Below are 24,081 nucleotides of genomic sequence, written 5' to 3'. Positions count from 1 at the left end.
CCTTCCCTTGCCTTGCTCTGCCTTGCCGGCCCAGCAAAGGCAAGCCCCTGGTGCTGCCCAGCTGCAGCAGGCAGGCTTTCTGCAGGCAGCTGTGTGTGGCACGCTCTGCCCTTGCATCCCTTTTGCAGCCAAGCAGAAGTGCCACCAGGTTACTGTTTCCCAGTGCTGCTGTGGCAGAGAGGGTCTGGGTGCACAGGTCCTGCAGGACATCTGTCCCTGCCCTCCCCTGTCCCAGGCCCGCTATCTCACCTTGGTCCCTGCCTGGGGTCATATCTCCTGCCATGGATGCTAAACTTCAGAGCACCCTCACTGCCAATCAAGGAGACAGGCAACTCTTGTGTGTCAACCAGCAGGTCTTCACAGAACCACAGAATGTCAGGGGTTGGAAGGGACCTCGGAAGCTCATCCAGTGCAATCCCCCCGCCGGAGCAGGAACACCCAGATGAGGTTACACAGAAGGTGTCCAGGCGGGTTGGAATGTCTGCAGAGAAGGAGACTCCACAACCCCCCGGGCAGCCTGGGCCAGTGTTCTGAGCATCCTTCCTCTATCTCTTATGCCATTATCTGTGTGCACTCCCCTGAGCTCTCCCCACACAGCATCTTGGGCAGCACAGTGGAGCCCCAGAGCCCCCCAGCAGGTGGGTACCAGCCAGGCTCCCGGGATGCCCACAGAGGACGTAAGCCACCTCCTCCACCTTCTGAACTGCCGCAAGGAAACCAGGCAACCAGATTCACGTAGCAAGTGTCTCTTCAGCGGGTTTGCCCCTATACATAGGTACATCTACTGAATATATACACACCTTAGCAATAGTATACTGGAAACTGTGCCACGCGTGACTTGATGGTGCTGAACTAATGCATACAAAAGTACAGAGGGGTCCATGTACCCTCTAAGTACAAAGTTCCTTGTCTCCAGCTGCAGGAAGGTCCCATTGTGGGGCACGACAGATAACCTGTCAGGGCTCCTGGGGGGTGCACAGCTTTGGCACCTGCCCAGTTTGCTCATGAAGCTGCCGGATCCAGGAGGATGGACTGGTGCCAGACTGCTGTGTGACGCTCAGAGCAGGAGAGTCCAGCCCAGGTGCTCCAGCTGAGCTGCAACCCCTGGGCTGAGAGCCAGGGAGAACCGGGGTGCTTCTGCTCCCTTCCCACGGGCTATTGCAGGTTTGGGCATCAGGCAGCAGCCAGCGAAAGCCCAGCTACCTGTCTTCCTCTGATGGCAGGTGAAGATGCAGGTTAACCCTGGAATAGGAGGACTTGGAGATTTCCCTTGCAGGAGAAAGGTGCTAACATCTCACTACCGTGCAGCACCCACAGGGCACCCAAAATGCATTTTGTGGGCAGCTGAGCAGCTCTGGAGTGGCCGTGGTGGGTGACAGAAGGTCTCCTTGGTGCTCCTCTCATGCCCACTCCTCCCCGGCTGACACAGAGAAGCCACGGCTGAGCACATCAACTGCTCCAGCAGCCAGGCGAGGAGCCAGGGGTGCTGCTGGGCTTCTCCCTCTGCAACTGGGTTCTAGCAGGCAGGGATGAGGCTTCCTGCCCCTCCATGTGGCATGTCCAAAGCCCAAAAGGCCCAGAGAGTTTTTGTTTTCACCCTGTAGTTGCACAGCCCACTGTGAGCTAGTGGCAACTCCCGGCCCCTCCTCGAGCAGGTTGTGGCCACTGGACGGTCCCTGCTCCAGGTACTCACATGCATCCCTTCCCCAGGCGCCTGCCCTGTGCATGAGCCAGAGCCTCCTCACCGACAAAGTCCAGCTGATGTTCTTCCCCTTCAACAGGGGGAGAGAAGCTGCTCTGTCCCAGTCATCATCACCAAGAACACGCTGCATCAATAAATAACCGTCGTCTCAGCCCATGTCGCTCCCAGGCATGGATCAGCAAGTGAGCGGGAGGTCCGAGTCATCCCACGCTGTAGCTCTCCTTGCTGCCCTTGGGCTTTTTCTCTGAGGCTTCACTGTACAAGTAGAACAAGACCAGCTGCCTGGGTTTTATTGCTAAGTCCAAGTGAAGTGGCTTCGGTTTGCATACGGGGATCCTCTGGGGATGGGGTGGGACGGGGACTGGGCTGGGGAGGAGCAGAGGGTCATTCTTCACTGGCTGACTCCTGGAGAAGGCGGTGGATGTCCTGGAAGGAGGGACGATCTTTAGTGTCCCGTCTCCAGCAGCTGAGCATTAGCTTATAGACTGAGTCAGGGCAAAGTGCAGGCTGGGGAAGGTAGGTCTTCGAAACAAAAGGCAAAGATGACAAAGGGAGAGAGTTACTGCCACAGAAACCACAATGCAAACTGCTCCTGGGGAGCCCATTTCTCTGTGCACTGGGGCAGGGGGTGGTGCTGCTGTGTGTCCAGGGGCAAGGGGACCCCAGAGAGCATGGTGAGGGGGCTGAGGACACCAGCTCATGTCTCCCAGTCTGGCTAAAGGCTGGAGAGGGGTCAGTGGGCAAGTGGTGCCTCGGACTGTGTGAAGTACAGGGTTTTCCATACCGGGCCCTTTGCCAGGACTCCTTCCCAGAAGATTCCTGCCCCATAACCCCTCCATAGCCAAGCTCCCTATCTGGTCACCTTAAAACCTTTTCCCAGGTGCCCCGGTGTCCTGGGCGCACCACTGCCTGTCCCACCCCGTCCCACCTCATCCCACCCCATCCCACCCCATCCCACCCCACCCCACCCCATCCCATCCCATCCCATCCTTACCTGACGGCCCTGGTCCCGGAAAAACTCGCCAGTGTTTTCGATGACCTGCTCGTCAGACAGCTGGGAGTAGGGCTGCTCCCGGCAGAGGGTGAAGGTCTCCCACAGCGTCACACCGAATGCCCACACATCACTGGCTGTCGTGAACTTGCCCTGACCGAAGGGAGCAGAGCAGGGTTGGGTACGGGCATTACCCCATCCTGCTCTAGAAGCCCCACGTGCCTGGGGTTCAAAACTTCTTTCTGGATGCCCCAGCTTCTAGATCTGGGCCCAGAGCAGGGCTTGGTCCCATAGACCTACTCTCTGCCCAAAGTCAGAGCCTGGTGAGCTCCAGGTCCAGCTTGCAGAGACAGCTCTGAGAGATGGGGCTCAGTAAGGACCCAGCTCCCTGCAAAGATAAAACCTAACCCTGCTCCCTCTTCTAGGTCTGACCATGGCCAGGAGGGGATGTCAAGCATCCTGCTCAAAGGTTGGGCACTGGTTTGCCAAAGATCACTGCGGTCCCCCCATCCCACCTCGAAAAGATGCTACTGCTCCTGCCTCCTGCTGCTCCCATGGCTGCATGCCTCACTCCAAAGCTGGGCTCCAGAGACGATGGACTTCTCTGTCCCTTCTGCACCCCCCAGCCCGAGGAGAAGGGGCTGTGAGCAGCCCCAGGGCCCTGCCAGTGCCCACCAGAGCATACCAGCAGGATGCTCTCCCAGGACATCCAGCGGATGGGGAGCACTGCCCGCCCCTGGATGCGGTAGTAGTCCCCGCTGTAGAGGTTCCTGCTCATGCCAAAGTCGGCTATCTTGATGGTGTACTGCTTCCCCACCAGGCAGTTGCGCGTGGCCAGGTCTCGGTGCACAAAATTCAAGGAGGAGAGGTACTTCATGCCGGAGGCAATCTGGGTGGCCATGAACCGCAGGTCGCTGTAGCTGCCAAGGAGGGACATGGGAGGACTGAGGTGCCGGGTAGGGTCGTAGCCATGGGGGCACGGCCCTGAACGGGACACTCTGCAGCCAGGAGGGGTGCGTGGAGCAGGCACCCTGCCCGTCCCTGCCCGTCGCAGGCACCCTGCCCGTCCCTGCCCGTCGCAGGCACCCTGCCCGTCCCTGCCCATCGCAGGCACCCTGCCCGTCCCTTCCCATCACAGGCACCCTGCCTGTCCCTGCCCGTCGCAGGCACCCTGCCCGTCGCAGGCACCCTGCCCGTCCCTTCCCATCACAGGCACCCTGCCTGTCCCTGCCCATCGCAGGCAGCACTACCTGACGGTGGGTGCGTGGCCGGCGGGGGGGCTGCCTGCCTGCTGGCGGGACAGGAACTGGTTGAGGTCCCCGTTCTCCATGTACTCGGTGATCATGCACAGGGGGTCATCCGTGATGCACACCGCTAGCAGCCGGATGATGTTGGGGTCCTTCAGCCGTGACATGATCTTGATTTCCTTCAGAAAATCATTCCTTTCCGGAACAGAAACCACGTGGATCGGATAGGCAGACCCGGAGGGGCATGGAGGTGTGCACGGACCGGCTGAACATGCCACCTGTCTGCCCGTGGGACCCACGAGTCCCCTCCCCTGGGACTAGGGGCCATGAGGGGGAGCCCAGGCTGATCTGCACATGGCTGTGGGGTGGACTCAGCAGGCAGATGGGCCACTGGGGAGCAGGTTAGAACCAAAAAGGACCAAGAGTCCTGAACTGCAGCAGCCCAGCATCCCCAAACGGCTCAGGCACGTGTGGTCGTCACGGCTGCACCAAGCACCTGGCTGCCAGAGGCAGGGGACACTTTGCAAGCATCCCAGCTCTCCTGGGGGCTCTGCACGGTGGGTGGTACCAGGGTGCATGCACACCCCCTGGTCCCCTACCTGGCGTTCTTGTTGGCATCTGCTCGCAGCATCTTCACAGCCACCAGCACGGGGCAGTTGGAGCTGGTGTCCAAGCCCTCCAGGGCAAAGTCCTTGCCCATGAACTTCTCCATCCCCTCCACTTCGCAGAGGTGAACCTGGAGGGGAGCAACAGGCGCCGTTACCTCTGCTGACTGATGGTGTCCCCGGCACCTGGCAACAAGGATGAGCCTTGCCCGAACACTGCTCCCACTCACCTCCCCAAACTGGCCTTCCCCCAGCTTCTCCTTGAAGGTCAGCAGCTTCCTGGGGAACTCCTCAACAGCCACGTCCTTGCCGGAGAGCAGGTCCATGGTGAGGGCTGGCACCGAGTAGGTGTTGCCGCCCGTCACTCCCTGCAGGTTCACGATGTCGGCCTCGGCGTAGTGGGGGACACCTTCGGGGACGCTGGCCTGGGATGTCTTCACGGGGCCGCTGCAGGCTGTGGGGAGACAGTGGGGCCAGCCCTGCCGTGGGTGTCCTCCCCGCGGCTCCCCTCGTGCTCTAGCCACCGGCTTCTCTGTCCCCGTCCTCCCCAGAGCCCCTGCGCTGCCTCAGCGTGGCTGCGCTCCGGCAGCACCGCAGCCTGCTCCGCTCCTTCCCCATCACCGACAGATGCCCCAACCCAGCCCCAAGCGCCAGTGAGCAGGGACCAGTGCCCGACCTCCAGATCACTGAGGAAGAGAGGCTGGAGCATCCCAACGATGGTGGTGGGGACACAGCTCAGCCCAGTATGGACGTTGGTGATTGCTCTTGGTCACAGGTTTTCTGTGACCTTCGAGGGGAGTGTGCCATAGATCGTGCAACATTCCCCCCACCCCTCTGTGCCAAAATGTTTGGAGCTTGGCCAGAAGTTTGGGCGGGGGCTGTGCTGGGCTCGGTGCATGGTGGCTGTCAGCACGCAGGGTGTCCCAGCTCTCACCTGTCTCCTCCTCTCCCGGGGTGAACTCGGGCAGCTTGCGGATCAGGCGGGAGGGCTCTTGGTAGTCAGGGCCCAGGGGGAATATGCGGTCGTAGGTGGAGCTGGACTCCTGCTCGCTGGAGGAGGTGGAGCGGTTGTGGTTGAACATGCTGGATTCGCTGGGCAGGGAGAGGCTGACGGTCATTTCATCATCCAGCATCCTCCGCGATGCCTGTGAGAGAGGAGAGAGCTGGGACAGGGGGTCATAGAATCATCGGATGTCCTGAGTTGGAAGGGACCCACAAGGATCACAGATTCCGACTCCTGTCCCTGCACAGGACAACCCCACAATTCACACCATGTGTCTGAGCACGTTATCCAGTCTCTTTTTGAAAGCTGCCTGCCTGGGGAGCCTGTTCCAGTGCTCCACCACCCTCTGAGCGAAGAACCTTTTCTTAATCTCCAATCTAAACCTTGCCTGGCACACCTTTCTGCCATTCCCTTGGGTTCTGTCATTGGTTGCCAGAGAGAAGAGGTGGGCGCACAGCACTGGCAGGTCGGGGTCTCTGTGCTCCGTGGCACTGTGGCCATGCCCACCCCAAGCCCCACGCTCTGGTGCCCTGTCCCAGGGCTGCAGCAGCTGCCTGGGGAAGGTACTTGTCCTCGTGTCCCCCTCTTTTTTCTATGGAGAAGAGTTTGGCTGCATCACCTCTGCGACTGCCCTTGATTAGCCAGAGGCTGCAGTGAGACCCCCTTGGGCTCTTTTTCCCCAGCCTAACTTCGGGACAGAGGGATGGACAAGCAGGCAGGTCCCAAAGTCAACGTCCTGCTCAGCCGAATCCCTGTGCTTGGGAGATGGGTGCAAATCACAACCTTCCCGAGGAGGGGAAGGAAGCCTCAGCCCCTGCATGGCCTCTACTTTCCCTGTGCTGAGCAGCCAGGAGAACATGCCCGGGACGAGCCCGCTGTCCCAGGGCACTTTGCCAGCCACCCTGCCCTTGCTCACCTTCTCCAGCATCTTCTGCCAGAACTGCCGCCACAGTATGATGACGATGATGGCCACCAGGATGAAGATGATTGCCACCAGGCACCCGATCAGGATGCGTGTGTTGCTGTCATCGACCTTGAGCGTGGGGTCTGGCAGGAGGAGGGGACAACGAGAACCAGTCACACCAAGGCGAGTGAAGAGCCGATGCCCCTTTCCTCCATGGGATGGGGTAGACGCCCCCCAGAGCATCACCCCACGGGGAGGTGACCCCAGCCCCTGCCCGGCTCAGGGTGATGTGCTGGTTGATGCCTTACCGTAAGTGGTGGGGACCACAGGCATCTCTGGAGGGGCCACCGAATTGTTGTACATGGCTGCATCTGGCAAGGGAGAACAGGAGGGCATCAGGGTGGGGACACGGGTGACCCACAGCCCCGCTCCCTCCTCAAAACATCCCCAGCAAGGAAGGACCGATCCCCCTGCGGGGCTCATGGTGGCGGGTACCTGACTGGAAGGTGATCTCGCTGAACATCATCCAGGCATCGGCAAAGTAGTACTGGCACTTGATGGCACTGGCCATGCGGTGGAGCAGGGGCACGGTGACGAAGCGGGCGCTGGGGTTCACGTCGTCCAGCACCAGCACCGAGGAGACGGTGCTGGGCTCCCACTCGCTGGTGTCGGCACGGAAGTAGCACTGCACCTCCTTGAAGATCTTCACCCCTTTGGCGAACATGTTGTTGCAGTGGACCTGTGGGGCAGCCTGTCAGCGCGGCCATGGCGGGGGTAGGGATGGGGAACAAAGTCGGGGACACGCGGACCTTCATGGCGGTGAAGTTCCTGATGCGGTCGAACTCGAAGGTGATCTCCACGTAGCCACCAGTGGTGCTCTCGTTGCGCCAGCCCACGTAGTCGTAGCCCGGCCAGACATGGTACTCGTGGGTCTGCGTGAAGTCGTCCAGCCCTGACACCCCGTCCGTCAGTTGTCCCAGGCCCTCCGTCATGCTGCCACGTGCAAGGGGGAAAGGGAGCATGACTCCTGCCAACCTCCCAAACCTGCCAGCACCCAGCAGCACCCTCCCCAGCAGCTCCTCACAGCCCATGGGAAACTCATAAGGGATTTTTTTGTGCTTCTTGACGTTCTCTCTGGAAAAGGCTGCAGGATGCTGAGTGTGCGGTACAGTTAGTGTATATCTAAGAGAAGGGCTGAGCGTGCTGCCACCATCATGTCACCATGTGCAGCCTCCCAGACCTGGCCATGTCTCCTGCTTCGGGGAGACCTCAAGTATTTGCTCTGCTGAGGATCAGCATGCGAGCCTGCAAACGCAGGGAAGAAACACCCCATCCCCTCCCGCCCAGCACAGCACCCACTGTGTGCGCAAGCCCACCTCGTCCTCACCTGTACCCGAACGCCCCGTCGTACACCGAGTCATTCAGGTAGATGACGGCGCCGCCGGGAAGGACGAGCTGCTGCCCAGCCGGTGCGTTGTAGGACACCAGCCCATCTGCGGGGAGTGGAGGATGAGCGGCTGCCTGTGCCATACACCGCTCTGCCAGTGAGCCCTGCCAGCCCCTGGTGGGACGGACAACCCCAGAGAGATGGACACCCTCCAGCCGGGCTCTGGGGACACGGGGAAGGACACAGGACCCCGCCACCCACCCAGCCAGACGCAGCCGTACAGCTCCACGCGCAGGCAGACGTTCATGGAATGGTCGGTGACGGGGATGAAGCGGACAAAACGGGCGATGAGGGGCGGCTCCAGGTCCTTGAGGACGATGTCGTAGGGGTTGGTGTTTCCATCTAGCACCTGCGGAGAGGACAGAAGTGTGGTGGGGACGGGCAGGCACAGCCCCCCACCCGCCAGCAGCGCAGCCCCCGCTCGCCTCCTCACGTGCTTCCCGTGCCGGTTCCTCCAGGAGATCCAGCGGGTGCCGTCCCGGCTGTAGTTGATCTTATACATGGGGGCAAACTCGTTGCCGTGGCCCCCAGCGTGGCGGCCCTGGGTGCCCACCAGCGTGATGAAGTGCAGGGCGCGCAGGTCGATCTGCAGGAACTCCTTCAGGTCATCGGGCTCCACCGGGATCTCGGGGCACCAGGCGCCATCACCGTCCTCTGAGTCCAGCCTGTGAACCCAGAGCAGAAGAGACGTTTGCAGGCAGCCACAGCCAGCCCCGTGCCCCGCTTCTTCCCCTCCGTGTCAGCCCAGACCCCGCCGCGCTGTCGCAGGAGGGTCCCCACACTCACCGTCCGTACTTGGCAGCTGTGGACTCGGACCACTGGCTGGAGGCCGAGATGTCCTCGTCGGGGATGTGCCCGCCCGACATTCCCAAGGGGTACCGGCACACCGCTGCAATGAGATACAGCTGAGACGCGTGCCGAAATATGGCATGGCAGTGCCGTGGCACGTCCACGGCACCGTGGGCGCCGCCGGCGCAGCGCTCTCCATCCCAATGGCTGATGAAGGGGGGATGAAGCACGAGGGGACAGTGCTGCACAGGCAGACATCTGCCCGGGCAAATGCAGCCCTGGCCAGAAACGGGTGCCAGCCCAGCTGGAAATGAAGCTGGGAGCAAGGGGAGCCACAGCTCTAAGGGCTGCTGGACGCACCTGGTCCCCATCCCCAGAGATCCTGCAGCCCGGCTGGCACACATTTTGGCTGTGGCACCGGGAGAGCCTGTGGGCTGGCACTGCTGTCCCCGTGCTCACTCTGCGGGCACCCGGAGGCTGCTCGCCCAAAAAACCCCCCCGCAGCAACCAGTTCTCAGCGACACCATTCTGCTGTTCTCCCCACTTCTCTGGGGGAACAAGCGACACAGGCGGGCACTCCCCCTCCCCGCTGGCCCCGCGGCTCCCGTTGCCAGCCCTGCTCCTGCCCCGGCTGCCAGTGGAAAAGTACCCGGGGCTGCGGGCGGGCTGCGTCCCCGAGCGGCAGCCGGCTCCCCCGGCACCGCATCCACGCCACTTCCCAGGAGTTATTTTTTCACGCCCGGCTGCCAAGAGAGCTGCTGAAAGGCCGGCTTGTTTGGCCGTGTTTGCTGCCTGGCCGCTGGCCCCAGCCCACACGGCTCCCCCCGCACACCGCCCCGATCAGATGCCGCCCCGAGACGGCGGCGCCCGGGTGAGGACGGGTGCCGGCGCTGCCTCCTGCCCCCGTGGCCTCCGCCTCGCCCGCTCCTGTGCCCGCGCGAGCCCGCGTCCCAGCGTGCGGTGCTGCCCAGCAGCCTGCTCCCATCCCTGGGTCCCTGCACCACGGCGACCATCTCCTGCATCTGACAGAGGGATGGGCGCATCTTCAGCATGAGTATTGTGACAGTGGGGAGCATCTCATCGTGTCTCCAGCCCTCCCGCTTGTGATGTTCTGCAGAGGGCAGCTCCCACTAAATTCCCATTTAATTCTTGCCGACCGTGGAGCCAGCCCAGCTCCTTTGCCTTAGGTAATAACCATCCTGGCCAGGCAAAGCCAATGCTGCCAGCCCTGGATGGCTGTAAAATAAACAGGATTGCTTCCCTAAGCACCATGCAACCTCTGGGGGAAGACCCAGCAAACTCTTCCCATGATGGAAAAAGCCTTTGAACGGACTCGTCACAGGGATGCCCCAGGGAAACCCCAACACGCGGAAGGAGCGTGGGCTCTGTGTCCGTCCTTTCAGTGCGGGAGGGGGCTGAGCCCTGGAGAAAATACGTTTAAATACAGTTCCCTCACTGATGTCTGGTGCAGTGTTGTGGTTTCTGAGCAGAAGCCAGGCACCTAGTCAAGCTGCTTTACTAAAGCCAACCTTGGTTTTCTGCAAAACCGCCAAAGCAAGCACGTCCCGGCGGCAGCAAACAATATCGGGTACCTTGTCTTCTGCGTGCCGCAGCCTCAAAACTGAGCGGGCTCAATGAGCCCCTGATGGAGAAGCGCCCCACTGAGAGCAAGCTGCAGCACGTGGCCTGTACCCCAACACCCCGCCAGCCCACAGGTGCCAGGGTGGGCTCCCATGGCACACGGAGGGTGCTCTCTGGGTCACTGGCCGTGTCCGAGTCACGACAGCCGAGTGCCCACATGGGCTTGGGCGCCCCTCACACGCTGCTCCCAGAGCTGGGAAAGTCCTGGAGATGTTGGAGCTGATGTGAGCCCAAGCTTGGACACCCTGGCAGGAGCACAGCCCAGGGACACACGCACCTCACGGCTCTTGCACCCGCCTGGTCCCCGTCTCACTTACCCGGGTTGACCTGTGCTCTTGCAGCCCATGGGACATGCAGCAGCAGCAGCAGCAGGGCTGGTCGCGGGGTGGCCGGCATGTCGGCTGTCCTGCAGAGACAGAGCCAGGACTCGTCATGCTGAGGCAGATGAGCTGCATGAAAACGCCAGTCCTGCTTGGGGTGGCCAGCCAAAGACAGGAGGGCTTCCCCTGCATGAAACCCTGTGTCCCCACATCAGCCTTGGAGGAGGAGCAGAGCCCCAAGCCTCACATCTGTGATGGTGGCCAAAGGGCCCAGGTGTCACATCCTCTCCACCACCGCCCCCAGGAGCCACGGCACCACAGTGCTGTGCCGACACAGCCCCGGCACGGACAGATAACGTGGCTCTGCCACGTCCCCGGAGCCAGCTGCGTGGAAAGGCCACGGGACCCACACCAGCCTCCCAGGGCTCTGGCTGGGGCTGGCGCCATCCGGCTCCACCGACGGGCAGAAAGGCTCCAGCTGGGCCACCCGCCTTTGGATGGCTTTGAAAGCAAGATGTTGCACAACTCCATCATATAACAAAATAATAGCACGTTGCAACACGGAGTTTCCCTGCCTTCTGGCTCAGGAGAGATAATAGCAGATAATCGCCCGAGATTTACAGCATATTTATTGTGACGGTTCTCTATGGCTTAGCGGATCTCGAGATGAGTGACACAGAAAGGTGTGACAGAGGGCACGGAGCCGGACTGCACCCACTGCCTCTAGGGGAGTGGGGACACCCCTAAATGTCACCAGTCCTGCCCCAGGCTCACTGGGCTACCCCTTCCCTTATTTGCCAAGGGGACATTTAGCCTCCTGGGACAGCCCTTCACACAAGCACTGGATGCAGATTAGCCCTCTTTCTATCAAAAAAAAAGGCTATTTTAATTTAGCTTACATACCCATTAACCTTTACAGGAACAACTTACTAACCTGGGGGTTAATGGGACCACAGCTGCTGGCTACACTTGAGTGCTGGGGTAAATCTCAGCCAAGTCCCACCATCCAGGGATGGCTGGGCTAGCGGGCCCCCGAGCTTGCCCAACGCCAGTGACCCCACAGGTGGGTGCCTGCTTGTGTCCCCACGCCACACGGTGACCCGCAGCCTTGTCCCCACCACCAAGAGAAAGCCCGAACCCACCCTGAACCAGCTGCCACGCGGCAGATGCCCCCGTCGCGCAGAGCCCAGCTGGGAGGTGCTGGACGCAGCCCTGCTGGGGGACAGAACCAGGGCTGGGGACAGCAGGAGCGCGGCAGGCTGGCTGTGACCGTGCCAGCACCCTGCTAGAGGCTCTCTGCACCCCACGCTGCGCTGCTGGCTTCCCGGGGAGCTCCGCTGAACACCACCACCTCTGCAGGAGGTACAAATACACACCTGGGCTGAGGGCAATTTTTTTTCCCACATTTTTAATAACTTTTTTGGAAAAGCACATACGTGGTTGCTTTTTTTTTTTTCCTGTTCCCAGTTGGGGAAGTTTAATTGATTGCAACTAACTCAGCTGCAACTGGGAATTTCAACTGTATCCCTGAGAGGCATGCATGAGGCGCCTCTGTTTGATGATGGCCAGTTCCTCCAACATTAAAATCTTAATTTCCTTCTGCATTCCAAAAAACATCCAGGGATATTTTTTCCCCACTATTCTTGCAGGCTGAGTAAACCCTTTAAACATCAGGATACCAGATGCCATGATCTCCCACAGGGAATGCATTTACATTTAGTTTAATATAGGAAAATTATCCCCACACAGCCGGTGTGAAGAGCTCATCCCTCCTTGGTGGAGCAGGGCTGGGGGACAGTGGGGAGACGGTGACTCAGGTGTCGTGGCTGGGTGCTAAGGGATGCATTGTCAAAGCAGCTGAAGAGTGTTGGCAACCCAACTGGAAATCATTTTTTGTTCCACCAGCCCTGCAAAAGGGATGGCTTTGCAACGTTTTGTCTGAAAATGTTTGCTGAAAATTTTCAATCACTGGAAATTTTTAGTGCAGAGGGTTTTTGGAGCTCCTCCCTGGTGGCGCCTGAGCTTTGGAGCTTCCCTTGACTGCTGCTTTTTTTTTTTTTTTGGTCTCTTTTTATTTACCCTCTTTCTTATTCTACTGAAGTCACCAGGGAAAGTCAGCAGGAAAAAATTAAGTCCATATTTGTTTAGAGTCAAACCCCATGCAAGCCGCAGTCCCTCTCACCCCCAGCCCATGGCAGCTGGTGAGGTCCCCAGCTCACTGCCCAGGTGGGTGGGTGGGTGCCACCATCCCCACCAGCACCAGAGCAGCATCATCTGCAGGGAGGGGGCTGGATGGCAACAGCCCCCACCCCGTGTGATCACCAGGTCCCCCAGGGCTCCTGTTGCAGAGACCCCGTCCTGGCATGGGGCTGGGGGCTCCCTTCCTGCTGGGGTGGTGATGGGTGGGACATGCTGAGGACACATTTCCGAGCAAGCAAGAGGCTCCCTGTGACCCTGGGCCATGACCCAAGGCACACAGTGTTTCGGTAAGGGGGTTTGGGACACCCATCCCAGCTGGCACTACAGCCCCCAGCATGCTGTGCCGCCGGCACAGCCTCGGCAGGAGCGCAGTACAGCATGTCGGGACCCGTAGTCCCCTTTCCCCGCCAAAAATGCCATTTTAGACCTTCTCTAGGCTGGATGCAGCCCCATTTTCTACAGCAGCAAGCATGTCCCCAGGCACGGGCTGGCCGGTTCAGCCGGGAGCATCGCAGCCGTACAGGGTGCGAGGAGCAGCCGATGTGGCCCCACGGCTGCCAGCTGCCCTGGAGAGACCTGCCGCTGGCACAGCCCACGGCCATGGGACCTGGGGACACGGTCCTGTGGGTGCTGCATCCAGCAAGCAGCCGCCGTCAGCTGAGAACTTGCAGCCCTGCTCCGTGCCACAGTGCACGGCGTCACCCTGCCACGGTGCACGGCATCGCCCTGCCACGGTGCGGGGTTGGGAAGCCACAAGGAGGTCCCCAGCACCAGGATGGGGGGCGGGATGCTGAGGAGCACCAGACTGGTGACCGTGTCCCCTCCCCAGTGTGACCTGGTGCCTGGCTGGGGGACCCTGGGGACAGCAGAGCCTCTCTGGCTGGCCAGCACCGCCGCCAGCTCTGCCAACAGACACACAGGCGGGAGCCAAGGAGGGACACCAGGAAACACTGGCCTGGCATGAGACACGGGGGGAAATGCTGGCAGCGAGGGGAAAAGTAGAGAGAAGGGGCCAAATGCCACCTCCCCGGGTGGGGACACTGTCCTGCTGCTGCCCCAGCACCTTCCTGGGCAGACCCGCACCCCAGCGCCTCTGCCTCAGCTCCGGCATGGAGCACGGCTGCCTCCACATCCCCCCAAAATCCCAAGCCGAGAGGCGACAAACGCCTCCCCGCACACCCGAGAGTGACTCACCGGAGCGAGGAGGTGAGGGCGAGCGGGCTCCTCGCCCCTCGCCCGGGCTGGGGGAGCCAGGCGAGGAGCGAACTTCCCCGGGCTGATGCAAGATGCCTCTGGGAGCGCGTTCGCATTCTGCAGATTCCTGGGAGCCAGCCAGAAGTCCCACAATCCTACATCTTGCACATTTGGTTTCAATTAGGGAGCGGAGAGGGGGAGCCAGTCACCAATCCAGGCTGGCTTTTCGGCGGAGGTTATTTTCCTCAGCCCGAGGGAATGTGCGCAAAGCTATAATTTACAGCAAAACCCATTCATAGCGCAAGAGAAAAAAAAAAAAAATCCCCGTGGCCAGTGAGGGTACTTAAAGCAACAGGCATCGTTTTGCTTTCCGGTGCTCACCCCCACATCCATGGGACGGCACACGCTTCCAGCACCCTCCTCCTGCACCGTGGGGTGCAAGGGCCAAGCAGGACATCCTCAAAGTGCGGGTGATGGAGGTGCTTGTGCTCCCGGACAGGCTGCCCCGCTCCGGGCCCCTGGAGGGAGGGTGCCGGGCTGTGCACGGGCACACGCGGCAACGGCACCGGCCGGACACCGACCTGCCCCGGCACGTGGCACAGAAGCAGCGCTCTGGCTCCCCAAGCTGCACACCGAGCGCGGGGTTTTACATCATTTCCAGGCACTGGCTTGGCACCGTGGCCACCAGCTACGCAACGCGGCAGGGAGAAAATAATAATTAATTTTTGTGCAATAGCTAAAAACACAATTTAAAAAACCAAAACCAATGCTCTTTCAGGCTAGCGTTTTAGCTGTATTTTATACCAGAACCCACACCACTGCAGCTGGGAAGCGGCACCGCTGGAGCAGGCCAGCAGCCCCCAAAAAGCGTTCCTGCACATGGAGCTCCCTGCACTGGCAAAGGCGCCTGCCCCGGGGCTGCAGCCCTGCTCCCAAGCCCCCAAACCCTCCTCCTCACCAGACTCCCAGCCCCAGACAAACCAACCGAGGGCAGGCAGGAGCAGGTGGATGTGGTGCCCACCGCAGGGCTCTGCACCCTGCTGTCCCAGCTCAGCTGGCCAGGGGAAGCCCTTGCCTGTGCCCAGGCTGCCCTACGTGCACGCCGGCACAAACACCGGCCGGCTCCGCTCCAACCCTCCCGCTACCTGGAACTAGCGCTCAAACAACTTGGCAGCAGCCAGCACTGCATCACTCTATCCCAGGACCTCATGCAAAGGTGTTGGTGTGCAAAGCAAGCCAAAAACCCAAAGCAAACACCTCCCCTGCACCCTCCCAGTGCCCAGGGAGCCAGCTGGAGCGGTGATCCCCCAGGCTCACCGTGCAGCCCCTCACCCCTGCTCGGCGCTGGTCCTGGGGCCATGTGCATCCCCCCGAGGTGGGCCATGCCGTGCTCCGGCTGCTGCCCACCCCGTGCCAAGGAGGAGCAGCTTTGGGGGTGCCTGCTCTCTCCGCAGGGAGCAGAGACGTCCCTTCCCCAGGGCAGCGGCTCCCGGGGCGGCAGAGCCGGCAGGCAGGGGCAGGCGGTGGCGCAGACCACCCACACACTCGCACCGGCTCCTCGCGTCTGCTCTGGCCCCAGCCCAATGCGCCTCCCCCGGGACCCAGGGCCGCCAGCCTGCCTGGGCCACACACAGCCCAGCTGGCCCGTGGAGAGCCACCAGCAGCCACCGCACCGGCCAGGACCCCCGCACGCTGCCGGTGGAGCCCAGCGCTCGGCTGAGCCCAGGGTGCCCAACAGCCACTGTGGCACTTGGGGGACTTGGTGACTTCCCCCGGGGGGAGCAGTTTGGGCCCCATTCCCAGCTTTGCAAGGGAAAATCCCTCCCCAGGCGGCTGCGGGGCAGCGGGAGGCTGTGCCCCCACCCCAGGGGCTGTGGTGGGAGCAGGAGAGGAGCCAGATGAGCACCATCTCCTCTCCCAAACAGGAGGGGAGGTGCAGCGCTGCTCTGCCCGAGGGCATCAGGACACCACAATTCAGGGCAAGGGGCTCAGGCAGGAGCTGAGGAGCCTTCCCTGGAAAGCCGAGGGTATGAGGGTACTCAGCGCTGCTGGAGGGCACCGTGCCGGCTGGTTTCACCCCGAGTGCTCCGGCAGCGCAGCACACCTGCCTGTTCCTATCTGCTCAAGCCTTACCAGGGTTTGCAGAAATCCATAAGGAAAGCGCAGCCCTCTGCTTCCTCCAGGAACACCACAAACGAGTGTCGCGGGCCAGAGGACCCACGTGCAGCCCCCCAGGCAGCCACCCCTGCCTCTGCGGAAAGCCACCATCACTAAACCACCACCAGACGACAGACAGGAGAGGCTCAGTTTAATTGGGAGCTTCCAGTTGTGCAACATACAAAGGATGACCAAAAGGGAGGACGGGGCAATGACAAGTACCCTATTAAAAAAAATATTCACGTAGATTTGAGAAAAATAAAAATTCAAGATTAACCCCAGCCCCGTACCATAAAAATCCTCTGCATATACAATGACTATTACTATATACATGTTTAAAAATAAATGCCCACAGCCTGGAGTGCAAAGAGTAGCGCCATAGCTGTGCTTCATGGCAGAGGAATCCATAAAGTGTTTGGTTTTTAAATTAAAATATAAATAGAAGCGTACAACATGCCAAGAACTGAGTGGGTTTCATCCTCCTCTGCACAAGGCCAGAGCGAGCAGGACCAGCCCCTGCCACTCACAGCTATAAACCTTCATGTGTCCGAATTCCCAGCCCACCAGGTGGAACGGGCAGCCCAGCTTGGGCACGTCACCACTACATCCCGTTCTTCACCAGCTCGTGGATCCCGTCCTCGTCGATGATCAAAGGTGCACGAAACTCTCGGTCCTTCACGTACTTTTCCAGACCCTAAGGGAGGACGGAGCAGCTCGTTAGGAACACATCATGCATCATCCGCTCTGCTGGCCTGTTTAGCTGCTCATGGGTGGCTCTGGTCCCCTCCCATGCTAGTGGCTTGCAGGACACTGCCTTGAAAAGCTCCACAGTGAATTCAGGTAACATTTCTGTGGCTTACTGCCTCCCTGGTCAGGGCTCCCCATGTGTGCCCCACCAGCCTCCCCAACCACCCGGCTCCTCTGTGAGGGCACCTGAGCTGTAGAGAGCCAGTACTCACTTCTCCACCATAGGAGATGAGGGGAGAAATTTCACACTGGATTGGCAGGTCATTTGCATCCTTCAAGCTGCAGAGAAAAAAAAAAGCAAACAACATAACAGGAGGGTTATCCACATCCCACTGGGGGATGCAGACGGGGTGCAGAGATCTTGCAGACGCCAGCGGCAGGTGCCGGCCCACGCAGACCCCACCAGCGCAGAGCTGCCCTGGGTTAGTCAAGCCTTGCGTGCTCTCCACAGAGGTGCAAGCTCAAGTTTAGATACCAGCAGCAACTGAAAGGAAAGAGAGATTTAGATGCATCTTTAATGAGAATCTTGGTGCCTTGCAGCGCCTGTGCCCTGGACCACAGACCCCTGTGTTTGATGCTGTGTACAAGCTAATCACCCCTTCCTCCTCCTGCATCCTTGGGGTGACGAGAGATGCACTCACAGCACCTTCCTGTTTGTCTGGTCGCAACAGGTTGTGGTTTTTGTTTGTTTTTTGGTTTTTTTTTTAAACACACTCCTTGCTCAAAGCACAACCTGAGGATACAGGCTAGGTCTGTCTGCTCACTGAGAAATACACCCTGCGGCACTGTCTGCTCCTCCTGCCTTTGCCTCCGAGATCAACTGTCTCAGCTCCTCTGCTCTGCACGCAAGCCTGAGCTGGTGAGGGCAACGGCAGAGCCAAACCAGTGCTGTCCCTGAGAACAGGACCGCAGCACCGCCACGGAGGGGTCCTGACCCCGCTCCTGCTGCCACCAGCCCCGGCATGCTCTGTGCATCAGGATGGCATGTAAGGCTGGCGGGGAGCACAGCCACATGGAGCTGATGAGGATCCATGGCAGCATCTCCACGTCTGCTCGCCACGGCGGCCAGAGCAATGCTCCCTTCGCCCAGGTGGAAGCTCCTCCCTTCTGCCACACACTCGGCTCAGCTCCCTCCCATCTCAGCTGTGAGTAACTAAAACCACTCCTCCCATCCTAAGCCAGCCTCGCACTTGTGTTTGCCTTAGAGTCAGATTTATTTCAAGATAACAGTTAAAAAAAAAAACAGAAAAAAAAAAAGAATTGCCATTAAGTGGCAATTAAGGATAAATGCAGGCTAAAGTGCATCCTTTATCCAACATTATAACTAGTGTGATGGCCTACTTAAACACCTGAAAACAGTTGGAGTTTTGAATTAAAAACAGAGAGCTGAGGTGTATCCACCAGAAAGCAGAAGACACAACTTCTCCTGAAAATAGGGAGAGGTAACAAGCTTGGTCTGCCAAGTCATCGACACTCACCAGCTCTGAGTACCAGCCGCACAGATGTGCCCTGTGCCTACAGAAGGACACGCCGCTATTACAGAAATCCCTTTAACACTTCTGTCAACTTCCCCGTTTACTTCTGTAAACTTCCAAACACTGAGCCAGGGGCTTTCCCTGGTAGTGTCACAGTCTAGATCTTCAAAACTCAAGAGCCGGAGTCACACAGAGCACAGCTGGCCGCCTACGCTGAGATTTGCACATGCTACATCAAAGCCTGCTTGTCGTTTACTTAGCATTTTAAATCCCATTTCGATCTGCCCGGACGCCTGGCCAACACCGGGAGATGGCGGCTGCCTCCAGCTATGGGACCGGCTGGGATCAGCCCAGGCTGCGCTACGCCGTGGCGTGAGGAACGGGGCAGTGTCACCGAAGGGATGCGCCAGCATGTTTCACAACAGCGTCCCGCCCAGCTGCCTCTGCGGAAAGGAGCCCCAGGGGGAGCAGATGCTGCTATTGCCCGTCACTGTGAGAAGCGGCACCCGCGGGTCCAGCAGTGAGACATGCCCCGCTCCCGGCATGCGGCCCCGAAACCCGGTCCCGTTAGTCAGTACGGGCGCCCGCTCACCAGCACGCACCCATCGCGGCCACCGCAGCCTGGCACGCTGCTTCGCCCGCAGCCCGTTAGTACCTAAGCGCAGCCCCGCCACCATGCATGCTGCACGGTATAGTTACTTGTCATTGACATCTGCTGGGGTGGCATCTGACCTTCCGTTTGTGACACTACGTGGGAATAAACAAGGGTTAGCAAGGGTGGGGAAAAAAACCGAGCAGGACAAGTCTGGGGTTTGCTGTTCTACAAACAAGTGTGGCAGGAGGCCTCTCAGACGAGGGATGCCACAACCCCAGCCTGGCTGCTGCACGGATCTGCTGGTGTGCTTGGGCTTTGGGGAGCTACCACCTCCCTGCACAGCCAACCTTGGCTGCGCAATGGAGACCCGCAGGATTCAGTTCACAGGGGCTGAACCAAGAAAAGCTCCTGCTGACCGAGTGAGCGCCCCTCCTGCAGCCACCACCCGGCTCTACCCCACAGCCACCTGGAGAAGGGACCCACTGCTGGGGGCTCCAGCAGTGCTGGTTTCAGGAGCGCTGAAATGGAGAAGGGCTGGGGACTGCCCGGTGCTTTACACCCAGCCCAAAAAGGATGCACGAACAGCAACTCACCGAGGGATGGCAGGGATGCGTGTGCCGTTTTCGTCAACAAAGTGCCCTCCCGCATTGAGAACCCAGCAGTGGTGCAGGGACATCAAAGCATGTCGGGCTGTGGTGGGGTTGTCCTTGCCGTTCTGGCTGTCTGCGTTCTTCAAGGGAGAAAATTCATCCTCACGCAGCACCTCATACACCACGAATGTCCTGGGGGGTAACAGGGCACAGGAGGGTCAGGTTTGGGAAACACGGCTGTTCCCTGTCGCTTCAGCTTCTCCCCTGCCAAGATGGTTGAGACAGGGCCATGGTCCCCCACAGCCTGCACCCATGGGCTGTAGGATCAGGAGATGCTCCTCCAGCCCAGGAGCAGGGCTCAGCCAAGCAAGAGGCACACAGCACCTGTCCCTCCCGCTGCTCACGTCCCTGCTCATCTCAGGGCACAACTGTCCACCGCTGCTGAGCAGCACAGGAGCCGGCATCCCGTCCTGACCTGGGGCACCACCAGTGGGCACAGTCCCCTCATCCCCCTGAGACTCCCTGAGCTGCCCGAGCAAGAGCCAGCAGCCTGCTCCCTGTAGAGAGAAAAGGGCGTACTTAGAAAACTGGAAGATGTCGAAGACAAACTTTTCCATCTTGATCCCATTGGGCTTCTCGGGTTGGATCAGCTGCCCTGTAGTGATGTCCACATGTGGGATCTTCTTCTCGGCTACATGGTGCTGCAGCTGTGGTTCATAAGTGCTGCAACGGGCCAAGAAAGAGCCATCACTCACCAGAGCAAGGCACATCTCCAGCCCCCGGCTCAGACACGCCTGTGGCAGGATGGCGGCTCTGCCCGGACCCCCAGCCACCCCACTGCTCCTCCTCCGGCACCACAGCAGCACCCCGGCAGGCCCTTACTTGACAACATCTTTGAGGAAGGCGGTGGTGAAGAAGTGATTGGCAATGTTGCCCGCATTGAAGAGCAGCCGCCCGTCCGGGCCCCGTTTCTGGGCAGTGGCCAGAGAGATCTCGCTGTACTCCACCACCTGGTAGACGCCATCCACTCGGCACACCACGCCGACCGGCTCCGTGGGGTTCGTCTTCTCCACCACCTGCCCAAGAGAAGCACTGTCAGGGAAAGTCCCCCAAAGCTTCACACTTCAGATACACCCCCTTGTATCTAACAGCCCCCGTCGAGGTGTTCTCCCGCATACGACAGCAGGGTTACGGCAGGGATAGGGATGCTGGAGCTCTCTCCTCACAGGTGCTTCTGGTGACAGTGACCAGAGGAGGGCGAGATGGCAGGGCTGGGCGGCAGGGTGCCAGGCACACCCAGAGGCAGGATCTGGCACCAAGCCTGAATGCAGCTGGCAGAGGGCACGGGTATTTTTAGCAGCCAGCCTGCATGTGAAAGCCAGCTTGCTGTGCACAAGCAGGAGGCTGCTGGCTCAGCACAGCCATCCCCCCACACCTGACCTCCCTCTTCTTCCTCACACCCCACAACGCTTCCCTCTTGTCATGGCCCCCCCTAGCAAATCCCTAGCCACCAAAGCCACCACGATGGCATGCAGGGACATAGGACTTTCTCCTTCCTCCACACTTGGGTTTATTTCCTCCTTCACTCGCCTGGGTCAGAAGGAGGAACTGCTTTCCCTTTCCCAGCTCACTCTGCGAAAGCTTCAAGGTCAACAAGCCCTCTCACCTGTTTGCCAGAGCCAAGCCCAACGCAAACACAAACACACAGCCCCTTTGGCTGTTAATCCAGGCTTTAAGCAAAGCTTTGGTCATGCAGCGTCCTACCCATGAGACACAGGGCTGGGCTCAGCATCAGCTGCACCCATGGTGTCCTGAGCTGGTGCCCAGGACGTCACAGCTGGGGACAGGTGGCAGCCTGCAGCAGGGATCCCAGCTACCCATGGTCCCTGCAGCCGCCCAGACAGCTCTCAGCCCTGTGCAAGGCAGGACGGGAGCAGTGCCAGGCAGGGTCAGTGCCACTCCGTATCCCTGCGGATGCCAGACCCAAGGGGCAGGTGTGACTCTGGCACCGCGTGCTACTCCACTAGCGAGCTCCTGTGCTTAAATATCCCTCCTGGCTCCAGCAAGCCAGCAAAGGAAGGGCAAGGAGTCAGGGAAGCCAGGAAAGGAGAGGACAGACGCCACCCTGCTCCAGGGAAGCGGTGCCTGCCTGCCCCTGAAACCATACCTTGGCCCCGCAGTCCGCTCCCTTCTCCAAGCAGAACCCGATGAACCTGGGGTCAGCCACCTTCACCAGGATGTTGTCCACGCAGTAGACATGCACGCTCTGCACACCCCTCCGCTCCATGTCGTCCACGATGCCGTGAGCCCCCAGGGCCCGGTACAGGCCCCCGTTACCATCTTGGGAGAAAAGAAAAAAAAAGCGTTGAGGCCACAGGAATGCCTGGCTGTCCTGTTAGACACCCATGCTCATCTTCCTTCCCCATGGAGCCAGGGTGGAGGGTCCCCATCCCAGCCATGCCCCACCCTGGTCCTCCCTGCCAAGACAGACACCTCCCAGCTGCGTCACTCGTGGGCCACGTCAGACAGGCTTCAGCTCCAAAAGCTCGTTCTCAGCACCACATCTTGCCCCCCCACACCCCTCCTGCCAGCTCCTGGTCACCGACCTGGTGCCATGGCAATCTTGCCCTTCTCCTCCAGCAGGATTTTCCCATCAAAGCCCAGGGCAGGCAGCATGCCCTGCTGGAAGAAGATTACGTTTTCCTTCTTCAAGCCAAAATAGTGATGCTTTAAGAAGAACTCCTTGGTGGACTCCATAGTGCAGCCGCTTGTCATGATGTACCTGCCACAGTGTAGAAGAGACCCAATGAGCAGGGAGGCACAGTAGGGTCTCACACTCCTCATCCCAAATGTGGGGAACCGCTTCAGCCTGTAACACCCAGAAAAAGCTTCTTCCCCCTCCCCAGATGCTCAGAAGGATCTGACCCGCTGCAGTCCCACCTCTTTGGCAAGCCAGCAAAGGGCTTCAGGCCTCCTTGCAACACACATCTCCATAACCCCACCACACCCTGTGCAGTGGGTGGGACATGCAGCTGCAGCAGCCAACTCCTGCTGTGACACCAACCTCTGGCTCACGGCACCGCCGCAGCCGCTGGCCTCCCAGACCCCCACCTTGCACAGCTGCTGTCCCATGCAGCAGGCTGGCCACAGGTGACACGACATTTGTTCCCAAGGGCTGTAGGGTTGAGCCTGACAACGTGGGACCTGCCAGTGCTGCCCTCCAGGCTTTGACCCACTAACTCCAACAGGCTGTGGCCATGGCAATAGTGTCAAAACGGTCTATGCCAACCCACGGGTCTTTGGCTGGCCAAGTGGGTCTGCAGCAACCCATGGGTTTTCAGCCTGCTGACACCAACTGGGCTCCTTGACCCACCAAGGCCAACCAATGGGGCTTTGACTCAGCCAACATCAATGGGGCAACGCCAACCCACAGACCCTTAATCCACCAACGCCAGTTGGGCTGATGCCAACGCCAACCCACAAGACCTTGACCCACCAACACCAATGACATCCCATGAGCCTTGTCCCACCAAGGCCACTCCAGCGGACTTTGTCCCACCGCAGCCCAGGGCAGGGTGCTCACCAGGGGATGTGGCAGGGGGTGCCGTGCTGCTCCTCCGCCAGCTGCTGCAGCCGCCGCAGGCGCTGGGCCTGGAGGTGGAAGAGCGTCTTGCGGGAGGGCAGCCCCACGTCGCACATGCCCTTGGGGTAGGGGACGCCGAGGCGCGTGCCCTGCCCGCCGGCCAGCAGCAGCACGGCTACGCGGCTCCCCGCGATCTCCGCCAGCCCTGCGCCCGGGAGAGAACACACGTGTGGGACCCGCCGCGCCGGCCCCGCACCGGCCCCGGCCCCGCGCCGGCCCCGCGCCTACCGCGGCTCTCCCAGCGCGGCAGCAGCTCGCGGTCGCGGCAGGCGCTGCCCAGCACGTCCCGCGGCACCGGCTCCATCCGCGCGTCCAGCCCCGCCGCCGGCCCGCCGCCGCCGTCCCCGCGGGCGCGGCGGAAGAAACGGTTGATCTCGGCCACGTCCATGTCGCGCAGCTCCGCCGCCAGCGCCCGCCGGGCCGCGCCGCCCAGCTCCGGCCAGAAGCGCAGCACGTGGCCCTGCCCGGCCGCCGCCAACCGCTGCCCCAGCGCCTCTGCCCCGGCCCCCGCCGCCGCCTCCATCCCGCCCGCCGCCGCCGCGCCGCCGCCGCCCCTTTATACCCCCCCGCCGCTGCGGGGCCGCCAATGGCAGGCGGCGGCTGCACGTCCCGCGCCCTCACTGGCTGCGGGGAGCGACGTCACCGCCCCGCGCCACGTAGCGCCCGCCGCCCGCCCAATGGGAGGAGCGGCCGCCGCGGCGGCGCGCGCGCCGGCGGCTGCCATGGCAACGCCTGCCACGTCAGCGCGCGGCCCCCGCGCTCCCGCGGCGGAAGGGGCGGGGCTCCCCGGAGCGGCCGCGGCCCTCCGGCTGCCCCGCCCGGCCCGCGGCCG

General features: G+C 60.7%; 2 protein-coding genes across 3 annotated transcripts; both read right to left on the bottom strand.

The window, feature by feature from the left end:
• Window positions 1-750: 750 nt before the first annotated feature.
• Window positions 751-14,158, bottom strand: DDR2 (discoidin domain receptor tyrosine kinase 2). The gene is made up of 17 exons (XM_065648939.1): window positions 14,043-14,158; window positions 10,647-10,735; window positions 8,686-8,788; window positions 8,333-8,564; window positions 8,101-8,248; window positions 7,840-7,945; window positions 7,262-7,445; window positions 6,948-7,191; window positions 6,761-6,823; window positions 6,465-6,595; window positions 5,480-5,690; window positions 4,776-4,999; window positions 4,540-4,676; window positions 3,944-4,135; window positions 3,379-3,613; window positions 2,697-2,846; window positions 751-2,224 (listed from the first exon to the last, which is right to left on the bottom strand). Exons 1-17 carry the CDS (start codon window positions 14,156-14,158, stop codon window positions 2,087-2,089), a joined length of 2,703 nt encoding a protein of 900 aa, XP_065505011.1. The 3' UTR covers window positions 751-2,086.
• Window positions 14,159-16,362: 2,204 nt separating this feature from the next.
• Window positions 16,363-23,718, bottom strand: UAP1 (UDP-N-acetylglucosamine pyrophosphorylase 1). Of its 2 annotated transcripts, XM_065648947.1 has the most exons (10): window positions 23,478-23,718; window positions 23,190-23,394; window positions 22,213-22,388; window positions 21,774-21,946; window positions 20,489-20,682; window positions 20,186-20,329; window positions 19,610-19,798; window positions 19,121-19,168; window positions 17,159-17,225; window positions 16,363-16,893 (listed from the first exon to the last, which is right to left on the bottom strand). In XM_065648947.1, the coding sequence occupies exons 1-10, from the start codon at window positions 23,635-23,637 to the stop codon at window positions 16,801-16,803; spliced, it is 1,449 nt and encodes a 482-aa protein (XP_065505019.1). In that variant the 5' UTR covers window positions 23,638-23,718; the 3' UTR covers window positions 16,363-16,800. The 2 variants fall into 2 exon arrangements, with proteins under 2 accessions (XP_065505019.1, XP_065505020.1); XM_065648948.1 differs by lacking the exon at window positions 19,121-19,168.
• Between the last annotated feature and the right edge of the window lie 363 nt (window positions 23,719-24,081).

Source organism: Caloenas nicobarica, chromosome 20 (assembly GCF_036013445.1).
Source record: "Caloenas nicobarica isolate bCalNic1 chromosome 20, bCalNic1.hap1, whole genome shotgun sequence".
Lineage (NCBI taxonomy): Eukaryota > Metazoa > Chordata > Aves > Columbiformes > Columbidae > Caloenas > Caloenas nicobarica.
This window is presented reverse-complemented; position numbering and strand designations above follow the sequence as displayed.